The following is an 11,883-nucleotide window of genomic DNA, read 5'->3' as shown; positions in this document are numbered from 1 at the left end:
GGACCTCAGTTACACTTGGAGATGTCAGAAGTTGTTTTCTATGATGAAGTGTTAAAAGGCTCATGCACTGTTCAGGGTAGTATTATTCCTCCACATGTTAGTGTGGTTATGGAGGACTGCAGTAACTGCAAACTTGACATTATTAGTAAAGAAAGAGCTCCTAAATTTCGCACGCACTTTGTATTAAAACATATCACTGACAGTTGTAGAGTTAAATGTTTCAGTGGAAGATCCAAGATAGTTAAAACTGTCACTCCAACTGTTAATGGTATGTTGGTATACAAGTGATGAGTTATAAACAATAATACAATACTTTTGATTGCAGAAACCAAGATCACCTCAGAGCCCCACAATACAACAGTACACAGTAGCATGCCAGTCACTGTTAGTTGCACAGTGAAGAGTAATGACCTACTCTACCATCAGTTATTATGGATGAAGGGAGATGTGTTTATTGGTATTGATGACAACCACTCCTTGTGGTTCTCACAACATGACAGTGACACTAAGGCTTATGAGTTGACAGTTCATTCTGTGACTGAGTCAGTTCCTTACACTTGTATGTTGATGTCTACTGATGGGAAAGTTGTAAGCTCTGTGACACAGTATGTGTTTGCTGAAGAATTAGGTAGGTAATGTTGTATTTGTTACATTAACCATTTTTATTCACAACAGATGATTCAAAAGTATCAGAAACACTCCAATACCTATCTCAGTTCTTCAAGTGGCATGTATGATTAAAGACATTAACTATACTTGTACAGTCATGTGTAAATACAGTGTAATATTATGTGTATCATATCATTTTCAGTGTTATATATTTCATCTGAACTGTTTGTAACATAAAATTATCAAATATTTTATTGTTTTCTGTATAACTATTTATTAACATTTCAAGGCATCACTACACCTGATCTGAACCAAACATAACTAATAATGTCTAAAATTGTTGCTTTGGGCTTATATTATTATATTTGATTAATGTGCAACCTCTATAAGAGGAAAAATGTACATATTTTGATAAGAAAATAATATAGTCAGTTATAAAAATAACTGTTACAACTCTATCTAAAATGTTCTAAGTTATACTAGAAGTAACAACATCCGCCAGCAGGTTGTTCCATAATGTGACAGTTGAAGGAAAAAAGGAATTGTGGTAAGCATTAATTCTGGTTGGCTATGTAATTAGTTTAAAGGGGTTGGGTTATTTCCAAGAAACCTTTTATACTTAAGCAGTTCTCAAATCAGTCTGTTCTTTGCAAATACACAGATTTTTAAATTTTTACCCTCTACATGATATGGTGGTGTACACTGTCAAGGTAATACTTATAAGATCACTTCATCAATATGTTTTAAAAATCATTCAATTATTAGGCTATGTAGTTAATTATTTGGGTGGGATGGTCACCCACCAAATAGTTTCCCTAATCAATGTGCATGAAGAGACTATATAGTTAATGTTTGTTTGCTGTATGGGTGTTGTATGCATGACTTCTTCACAAATTTCAGTTTCTTCCAATTAAAATTCTGTGAAAAATTTTGTTTTGTGAATTGCTAGCTTTAGGGATGAAGGTATTTTGTTGCTTGTAGATAGTAGTTATACATTCAATCCCCTTAATCGTGCTGTACAGCTCTGTGTCCAACTTTCTCTACTGTCTTCAATAACACATATTGGTCATTTGCTGTGGGTGGTGATGTTGTCTATTCCAATTAGAGTATCACACAAAGAGATTCTATGACTGTACCCTTCTGTGCTTTTGCAACCGTACCTCTGAAATATTGTGATTCAAGCTTGGTATGTTAATGATGTGGGACTGGGTTTCTCAGTTGAGGCTGTAAAATTGGCTTGTTGTGAAGGAGCAGTTCTTAGGACATGCTCAATAGGTGTTGATATACCTAGGTGATGCTATTGGGTCTTAATCCTATGTTGCTGTTGTAAAGTTCTCAGGAAAATGATTTGGAAGTCTTGGCTTTATTCTCAATAACATAGCCTCATGTGCTTTTCTGCTTTCCTTTTCAGTCACCAGAGTGTTGTGTTTTCCACCAATTTATACCATCTGTGACTGGATGTTCACCTTCTGGTGACCTTGAGAGATCCGATTGCTCTCTCTGCTATAATAGGAGGATTGGCAATTTCTAGTCCCACCCTAAATTGAGTTCTCTGCTTCTGATAGTATTGCTTGGCCCCTGCATGCAATCACTGATTCTGCTTCAAGCGTCATCAATTAAATTGAAAATAAATTAAATGTTTTAAGTTTTCTTGAGCTGTTTCTACATGTACTTGATCAGTCACCCTCCTGTTTGAAGAAATCTGTTGAATTGACCTTAGAGTAGAGAGCATTGAGTCAGCTTACAGTTTTTCCTTGGCAGGAACATGGTTTTGCCTTGCATAAAACTTGTTTTCATGATACCATTGCACTTAGATATGGTTGCATGGGATCCTGCCAGTATTCCCCAGCACTGCTCGTGTGGTGTCAACTTTACTATTGAACATTCTTTCTCCTGTCATAAAGGAGGATTTCCTTCAATACAACACAATGACTGCTGATCTGCAAGGGATTTACAAAAGACATTGAATTATGAAGAAGTGTACTTTTCAAGCAAGGATACGAGAAACAGAAGATGGCTCCTTTTGGTATAAATGTCAGGCTAGCCTCTGCTATGCAATTTTACGAAGAACACAAAAATGGATGAAGCGTTGATGAGCTGAAGTGCTAGTTGTGTAGTTGTGTCTGTAAAATTGTAAATGTACATATAGATCTTCAGATAAAACTTCAGAGGGAGTCTATATCTGTGCCAGCTACATACTATAATACGCACATAATTACTCCCTTACTTCACTGCTAAGTCGAATGTAAAGGGAAAATTCTTAAAAGGCTGTGCTTTGTTTGTTGTTATCATTAAATATGTGACCTTTAACCTCTGGTGTAATGTTGACTATACAGTCAATAATAATCACATGTCACATACCTGTAAACAACTCTCAGAATTTCTACTAAACATACTAATATCAACATCATCAAACCAGTGTAATAATCTTGTTCATAGTGCTAAAGGACAAAATGATTTACAATGTGATGATGCAGCAGACAATGACTTAACAAAGGAATGACTTTTTCTACTATATCAGCCTGAAAAATTAATTAAAACTTTAAAAGTACTTAAACATTTCCCCTACTAAATGACAATCAGTTGGTTTCCATTCTGTTACTGCTATCACTTCATAGTGGAGTGTTCATGATGATCAGATGATTGTTGTTGTTGTTGTACACAAGAGGTAATAGCTACTTATAAACTAGTTAACCACAACTTTCGTTTTTAATTGTGGCATCACTTGTTTGACATCAAAGTAATTTCTTCAAATCATTAATACATTAATACCAGTTCTCCATTAGATCATCAAGAATTGGTTTAAAGTGTTAATTAACATGCAGTGCTGGATTGTTATAACTATTGTGGCATCTGCTACTATTGTATAGGTAAGCAGAATCATTGTGATGACTTCATTGCTGTATACCGAATGTTTATTGATATAGAGAACCAACCTCACTTAGTTTTGAATATCCCAGGAAGTGCTATCTAGCTATAGCTATAATGAAGGGCTGACAGGCACACATGTGGCAGAAAATAGAACAAATTCTCCTCATGTTATTGTGGTTAAAGATCATAGAAACAATTGACAAATTGTATCATAGATATACTATACACATAGTTTAGTATATCTATGATTGTATCTAGGAATAAAGAGCAAGATGCGAGCAGGAAATGCAACTGGGACTTGTGTCATCCGATGTTTTATTTTTCAAGCATGGATGAAAATACTGTTTTTCCATGCAGTAATTGACAAAGGTATGTATAAATGTACACATAGATAATACTAATATTTAGTAACCAAGATCACCTCATAGTCCTACAATACAACAGTATACCCAGTGGCATGCCTGTCACTGTCAGTACAGTGAAGAGTAATGACCTACTCTACCATCAGCTATTATGGATGAAGGGAGATGTGTTTGTAGGTATTGATGAACTGTAGGAAATACACCATACATAACTAAATGTGTACACACAACAAGCATAATAATAGCTTCACTTACCATCAACGGATACATACTGTGTCACAGAGCTGACAACTTTCCCATCAGTAGACATACATCAACATACATGTATAAGGAGCTGACTCAGTCACAAATGAACTGTCAGCTCTTAAGTCTTAGTATTGTTATCATATTGTGAAAACCACAAGGAGTGGTTAGACTGAACCGGAAGTGTCTTATTTGTTGAAACACCTCACCCAATTCTTCATGTGGTACAAGTCTGATTAAGAACACATGACATACTGATAATTTATTTTGTATAAACGTGTACTGTAATTGTTTAAATACTGTATACAATTAATGATTGGTTTTATAATTGTTAAGATGCAATTTGACATGATAAGCTGGTTGATGAGGGAGCATGTAGTTTGTAATTTTGTGAACTAGTCAGTACATCTTTAGCAACATAACATCATATACACAAATTATATTGAAAATGGTAACAAACTTGTCATTAATACTGTAAGCATTAGTGTAGCCCTAAAATATGAGGGTGTATGCACAAAATGGTATTGCTGATCAGCATTCAGTAAAAAAAAACACTTTGAAATGATTAAGGCTCTGTGTGCTACTTACCACTGCAGACATTTACAATACTTAGAAAAATGGCTAAAAGGATTTTATTGTGAGAAATGATGTCCAACCAACTAGCTAGATGATTGGTGATGGTGGTAAAGGTGCAAAGAGCAGACGTGTGTGGTTTGGCTTTGGTAAAGGGTCATATCAGACTATACATCACATGGCTTTGTCATAGGAAATGTGTGGTTTGATTTTTCATAAATAAATTAAATTACCAAACTTTGAATAAAGATATTTCAAAACCTCTTGTAGCTTTATCCAACAAAATGAATGTACTATTGGATATTGCAATACATCAAAAGGTTAGCTTTAGTATGATGTACAGAGCATGTAACTGATAGGATGTATTATTAAACTGTCTTTATACTTTTGATTTATTACACAAAAATCGTAATTGCACAAAGTCATGCAATGTATATTCTGGTATGACCCTTTCCCAAACTTGTGATAGAGCCAAATCACACATGTCGGCTATTCGCACCTTTACTATCATTACTAATCATCTAGTTGGTTGAATTTTATAAATCCTTGTAGCCATTTTCTAAGGAATGTAAGTATTGTAAATGTCAGCAGCCAACAGTAAGTGGCACACAGAGCTATAATCATCTCAAAGTATTTTTTTACTGAATAGTGGTACTCCCAGGACTGCACTAATACTTAATAATGGGTTTAATCATGGCCATTTTCAATATATTTGTGCATGTGATGTAACTTATATCATGTGTATTACATCTAAGTAAGTTTTGTATGATATTGTGCATTGTAAAGCTTCAGAACAGCTATACCTTGAAACCTAAAAAACGTACTTTCAGATGGAAGGTATTCACTGGTATTTATTTTAAAGTGCATAGTTACTTGCTCGGGTTTGTGATTTTCAGCTACACAACAATTTTCTGATGGACTACGTCACCAATCCAAATGTATAAACCACTTTAAAGTCTGCATTATAATAACCACAATTGAAACCACAACTCCACCTTAGGTTTTGTTGCATTATTGTGACACCTCCACTTTAGTCACCTCCACTTTAGTTGTTTACCTTTATATAAGTTGTTAACTTTTGAGGTAGTCACTTGCTTATGGGTGTACACCATTGTATTGATCAAGTGAAACACAATATTATTTGCTCACCACAAAGCAAAGATCACTGAGATCCAATAGACCCTGAAGTTACTCTCATTGCATGTACAAACTTGCAGCTAGAACCAACTACAATTTCAAGACAGTCCATTCAGTAGAATAGAGTATTGAATGCTGATCTCTAAAATGTATAACTTGATGGGTTGGAATTGGCTACTTTGGCATGCACAGTGTGCTAAAAAGGTATACATTTATCCCAAGGCTCCCCACACATTGTAAAGGAAAAACAGCACAATTGAATTAGTAGCAACCTATTATGAGTCCAAAATAAAAAATTGGGCTGGAATACCTACTAATAGCTAGCCTTCAACTAAGGCACAATGAAAATCAAGAACATGGCTATAATATAATATTAATCTCTTATTAATTACCATGGCTTGGTTGCAAAAGACCAAGATATGCATACATAAATACTCTATAGTTAGTAGAGTAGTCATGTAAAATAACTTTTATCTTGACCTTTTGTACAATAATAGCTGCAGCACATTAAGGTAGCTAATTGCATTATTAAGGTGGGGTGTAGTTAACATAGCACATCAAAGGAGCAGCATTGAATAATGATTATGATAATCACCTATAATCTTCATGGTATCCGATTGTTGCTATGTGGAGTTATCTGTGGCTGTCTTCATGTCTTTCTAGTCTCATGTGGTCTCCATACCTAAATAGGGCACATGCCACTGCAGTATTTGTGACTTACTTTGTGAAGTATGCTGAGATGATTTCTTGGGTCTTTATTCATTATCTTGAGAGCTGTATGGGTGGGATTCCTCTCTCTGCCGTGGTCTTTCTTGATTACCAACAAAGACATTCACAGCATTTGTGGCCTCAGCTGGTGTAAGCCGCATAATCTTACATGATTTATAGATATAGCTATAGCCAACTTTTTAAAAAAATAGAGAACATTTTTCAGACGATTATGATTTACTGCTAATACGCTGCACGTATTTACACAGAAAATTTTAAAATAATTTTGTGGTCACAAAGGAAACCGAAAGGTTGTTGTGGTCCTGTCTACATTATATGTTTTGTGTAAAATGTTCTGTATGAAGTAGTTGTATTAATGATGCAATACCTATAATTATACAGTCTTGAAATGTCAAGATGGGTGTATGGTATTCTTGTGCTCACTATTGTATCTTTACTGTGTTTTAGTACATATACAATTATTGTCAGACAACAACAAAACAACAAATGTTACATTGTGTGTTATGAAATCACCCTTACAGTTGCTGTGCCTTCTTAAAAGAAGTCTCCAATATGATATTTCCTTTGGTCTGTCCCTAACTTGATAACATCATAACTACATGATGTCATGCAGATATTGTCAACATTAAGGTTAGGTACATAATGTATCAATGAACTGATACTGACATATATGTGTCACGTAGTTGTAAACAATAGAAAAATCCCCTTCTGTTTGAAGCTATATTGCTATACAGTGAAGTCATTATTATTAACATCTCATTGTAGTTATAGTAAGGATACAAATGAGTTAAATTATTTGATTTCCATGTCTGGTTATGCAGTAATATCCTATGATGTCATTTTTATGTCATATTGAGTTACATAATTATAATAACACTATATAAATGTTATGATCAAAGCTAACGGTACAACTTAGCAAGTTAAAAAATTAATATTTACTATATACTTGTTTTCAACATGAAGATTTTGGTCACTATAACATTTTTTGTAGCACTTGCTGTTACATGTTCTATGGCCAAAGGTGAGACAGTGCAGTGATGTGCAATGCTGTAACATTTATAATGTAGGACCTCAGTTACACTTGGAGATGTCAGAAGTTGTTTTCTATGATGAAGTGTTAAAAGGCTCATGCACTGTTCAGGGTAGTATTATTCCTCCACATGTTAGTGTGGTTATGGAGGATCGCAGTAACTGCAAACTTGACATTACTAGTAAAGAAAGAGCTCCTAAATTTCGCACGCACTTTGTATTAAAACATATCACTGGCAGTTGTACAGTTAGATGTTTCAGTGGAAGATCCAAGATAGTTAAAACTGTCACTCCAATTATTAATGGTATGTTTGCATACAAGTGATGAGTAATAAGCAATGATATGATGCTATTGATCGTAGAAACCAAGATCACCACAGAGCCCCACAATACAACAGTACACAGTGGCATGCCAGTTACTGTTAGTTGTACAGTGAAGAGTAATGACCTACTCTACCATCAGTTATTATGGATGAAGGGAGATGTGTTTGTTGGTATTGATGACAACCACTCCTTGTGGTTCTCACAACATGACAGTGACACTAAGACTTGTGAGCTTACAGTTCATTCTGTGACTGAGTCAGCTCCTTACACTTGTATGTTGATGTCTACTGATGGGAAAGTTGTAAGCTCTGTGACACAGTATGTGTTTGCTGAAGAATTAGGTAGGTAATGTTATATTTGTTACATTAACCATTTTTATTCACAACAGATGATTCAGAAGTATCAGAAACACTCCAATACCTATCTCAGTTCTTCAAGTGGCATGTATGATTAAAGACATTAACTATACTTGTACAGTCATGTGTAAATACAGTGTATGATTCTATGACCATACCCTTCTGTGCTTTCACAACCGTACCTCTGAAATATTGTGATTCAAGCTTGGTATGTTAATGATGTGGGACGGAGTTTCTCAGTTGAGGCTGTAAAATTGGCTTGTTGTGAAGGAGCAGTTCAATTAGGACATGCTCAATAGGTGTTGATTCCTTTTCAGTCACTAGAGTGTTTTGTTTGCCACCAAGTTATACCATCTATGACTGGACGCTCACCTCGTGGTTACCTTGAGAGATCTGATTGCTCTCCCTGCTATAATAGGTAGGGACCTGCCGATTATGCTGGCATAATTATGAGCATAATAGGTGCCTGAAAGCATTGAGCATAATGCTAGCATAATAGGTAGAATATGTGTAATAGTATGAATTCTTGCTTATCAAAATAGCTATGAAGAACACAAAAATAGATGCAGTGTTGATGAGCTGAAGACAAGTGTTAGTTGTGTCTGTAAATTTGTAAATGTATGTATCTTCAGAAAAACTTTAGAGGGAGTCTATATCTGTGCCAGCTACATACTATAATATGTACAAAATTACTCTCTTACACTTCACTGCTAAAGTCAAATGTAAAGGGAAAATTCTTAAAAGGCTGCACTTTGTTTGTTACTATTTTTAAACATGTGACCTTTAACCACTGATGTAATGTTATTAACAAGTTCCTCAGAATTCCTACTAAACATACTAATATCAACATCATGTGTATGCATATAGCTTTGCTTGCCATCAACGGATACATACTGTGTCACAGAGCTGACAACTTTCACATCAGTAGACATCAACATACATGTATAAGGAGCTGGCTCAGTCACAAAATGAACTATCAGTTCATAAATATTAGTACTGTTGTCATGTTGTGAGAACCACAAGGTGTGGTTATCATCAATACCAACAAACACATTTCCCTTCATCCACAATAACTGCATGGTAGAGTAGGTCATTACTCTTCTTCACCATACAACTAACAGTGACTGGCATGCCACTGGGTACTGTTGTATTGTGGGGCTCCAATTACAGGAAAAACAGTTTTTTCTATCTGTGCTTGAAAATATGACATCGGACGACACAGGTCCCAGTTATATTTCCCAGTACAAACATCACACAGCCACTGTTCCCATCTTGCTCTTTATTCATAGAAACAATTTGGTAATTGTTCTATGATCTTTGACCACAATAACACGAGGAGGATTTGTTCTGTTTTCAGCAACATGCATGTGTGCTTGTCAGCCCTTCATTATAGCTAGATAGCACTTCCTGGGATATCCAAATGTGGTTGGTTCCCTATATCAATAAACATTCTGTATACAGCAACAAAGTCATCACAGTGATTTTGCTTACCTACCAGCACAATAGTAGCAGATACCACAATAGTTATAGCAGTCCAGTATTGCATGTTAATTAACACTTTAAATCAATTCTTGATGATCTAATGGAGAACTGGTATTAGTGTAATAGAAATTACTTTGATGTTTAACAAGTGACATCACATTTAAAAATGAAAGTTGTGGTTAACTAATAAATTTTAAGTAGCTATTACCTCTTGTGTACAACAATAAAAACAATCATCTGATTATCATGAACACTCCACTATAGTGCACCAAAACAATTACATGAAATTGACAAGGAGAAATCATCCTGACTACTTCACAGACTCCTGTAAGCATTTGAGCACTAATCGGATGGCTGCAGGTTCGAGGCTACCCAGGTCCAGTCATGGATTTTTTTCTCCTTTTCAAACACACTTACTTTAAACAGGCTGTAGGACCAAGTGTCCTACAAACCTTCAGCACTGTGCTCATAAATCTATTGACCGTTTGCCCCATAACACAGCATTATGTGATATGATGGTTGAATCTTTGACAATTGCTCAAGCTCAACTAGCAGATCAACTGACCAAAGAAGAAGAATGTGTTTTTCAGTGATTGATGGTCTATATTACATAGTTTAGTTTTGAGCAAAACTGTAACTCATTCAGTAACAAATTGTACTTACGCTAACAGTTCATTTTCTAATGACTGGATATAGTGACTCGCCACACAGTAGCTCTGCTCTGATGTAAATTTATTGATTTGATTATCAATCTTGTTTAGTGCGTTTAGTAAGCCACACCCATGCAGTGACTGGATGCTTACTCTTTACTAGTAAGTCTGGTCTGATATCCCATAAAATTGCTGTGCTACCCTTTTGGACGAATACCAGTTGGTTGATCAAGCTACTGAGGTGACTGTCAACAAAGATACTCAGACTCCAGGAGGTATACCACTGGATTTAGTTTGAAGCCAGGCGCTGTTCAGCGATATTACATGACAGCAGAGTATCGAAGCGCCGTCTTGGCACAGATAAGCATTGTTGATGGAAACAAAGGTAAACTCCAGCATCCTGATTTACAGCAGACAAGAATGCAGAAAGATGCAGGAACAGTTGCAACAGTGTGTGAACTACAGTACCGTCCATTTATAACTTCACACATGGCACAAGCGTTATGGATGCTCTCCGGCTCCCACTGACTGTGAATGCTGCAAGGCTTTCAGCCAAGTTGGGGGGGGGGGGCACTGCCCCACTCACATCGCGACTGGGGGGCACATGCCCCCTTGGCCCTCCCCCGCCTTGCAAATTTATCATTGAATTACCATGGGTGCTGCCCACTTTGGTAATGATTTCTTGTTAAAGTTCCAATTTCATTCTACAATACAATGCAGACATAAAACATACAGGGTAATGTTAGGGACAACCAGTTCGTTGCAAGTCTTTGTTGCTGCTGCTGCTGCTGCTACAAGTGGTACTACGGGCTTTGTTTGTTTCTGCTTCATCAAGACCAACAGCATAGCAAATAACATGCTTACATCTGGCCCCATTAGATGTTCCATAAGGACAAGAACAATTGGAACCCACAATAGCACCTTCAGTCAGACAGGCCTATATTGAATTGTCCAGAAAGGACATCATCCACACTGTACCTGATTCAGATAGTCTACACTCTGCCTTGTAAGGTGTGGATTCTGATCCATAGCCTAACAATAAAGTACAGAAATATAATGTAACTATACAGAAATACTGCAACTCACAAAAAAAAACTCATCCTCTACATCACTAACAGTCTTACAGCATGCAACAAAAGGCAGCTTTTTTCTTCTTGATTGCATTGTAGACATGGTACTTGCACACATTCCTCTGATGCAATTTTGAAACAAACCTCACTAACAGCAGCATACACAACTTTCTCACCCAATAGTTCTCTGTGCTGTGTACTCTTCTATTCACTTACTAAAACCAATCAAGCTGGTTTGTTTGTGGTTCTTGACAAGAAATTCCTCCATTACCTAACAATCTGTGTACTAGCAATGCTCTGAAACTGATGACCAGTCTCTTCACCTCGTAGCAACCTCTCACTGCCTTTGATAGAATTTTCTTTGTATGTGTCAAAAACAACATCGATTCTCTTGCTATGTTTTCCTTCTCTCAGCACCATTTGCAATACTGCAGAAGCAACATCACCA

At 36.2% G+C, this 11,883-nt stretch overlaps 2 protein-coding genes and 1 long non-coding RNA gene across 6 annotated transcripts in view; 2 read left to right on the top strand and 1 right to left on the bottom strand.

Moving 5' to 3' along the window:
• Positions 1-920, top strand: part of LOC136244391 (uncharacterized) — a 52,412-nt gene extending 51,492 nt beyond the window's left edge. For both annotated transcript variants that reach the window (XM_066035970.1, XM_066035969.1), the window contains 3 exons: positions 2-268; positions 326-628; positions 676-920. In XM_066035970.1, the coding sequence (XP_065892042.1) occupies positions 22-268; positions 326-628; positions 676-737 (612 nt within the window). In that variant the 5' untranslated portion in view covers positions 2-21 and the 3' untranslated portion in view covers positions 738-920. The remainder of the gene's footprint in view (position 1; positions 269-325; positions 629-675) is intronic.
• A 2,873-nt stretch (positions 921-3,793) lies between these two features.
• LOC136244385 (uncharacterized) lies at positions 3,794-9,188 on the bottom strand. Of its 2 annotated transcripts, XR_010695195.1 has the most exons (5): positions 6,391-9,188; positions 5,808-5,937; positions 5,654-5,752; positions 4,098-4,317; positions 3,794-4,030 (listed from the first exon to the last, which is right to left on the bottom strand). It is a non-coding gene; the product is annotated as an uncharacterized lncRNA (long non-coding RNA). The 2 variants fall into 2 exon arrangements; XR_010695194.1 differs by lacking the exon at positions 5,654-5,752 and having other exon boundaries at positions 6,391-9,186.
• Positions 6,825-8,422, top strand: LOC136244383 (uncharacterized). 2 transcript variants are annotated; one of them, XM_066035957.1, is made up of 5 exons: positions 6,825-7,154; positions 7,516-7,545; positions 7,592-7,858; positions 7,916-8,218; positions 8,266-8,422. In XM_066035957.1, exons 2-5 carry the CDS (start codon positions 7,536-7,538, stop codon positions 8,325-8,327), a joined length of 642 nt encoding a protein of 213 aa, XP_065892029.1. In that variant the 5' UTR covers positions 6,825-7,154; positions 7,516-7,535; the 3' UTR covers positions 8,328-8,422. The 2 variants fall into 2 exon arrangements, with proteins under 2 accessions (XP_065892029.1, XP_065892028.1); XM_066035956.1 differs by having other exon boundaries at positions 6,826-7,545; positions 8,266-8,421.
• Positions 9,189-11,883: the final 2,695 nt, after the last annotated feature.

This window comes from Dysidea avara, chromosome 14, assembly GCF_963678975.1.
Source record: "Dysidea avara chromosome 14, odDysAvar1.4, whole genome shotgun sequence".
Taxonomy (NCBI): domain Eukaryota; kingdom Metazoa; phylum Porifera; class Demospongiae; order Dictyoceratida; family Dysideidae; genus Dysidea; species Dysidea avara.
This window is presented reverse-complemented; position numbering and strand designations above follow the sequence as displayed.

Bases quoted from the DNA above. Each gene is read 5' to 3' on its own strand.
- LOC136244383 (XM_066035956.1), top strand. From the start codon at position 7,482: ATGAAGATTTTGGTCACTATAACATTTTTTGTAGCACTTGCTGTTACA. The intron at 7,859-7,915 runs GTATGTTTGCAT...TATTGATCGTAG, and splicing joins TGTCACTCCAATTATTAATG to AAACCAAGATCACCACAGAG. The intron at 8,219-8,265 runs GTAGGTAATGTT...TATTCACAACAG, and splicing joins TGTGTTTGCTGAAGAATTAG to ATGATTCAGAAGTATCAGAA.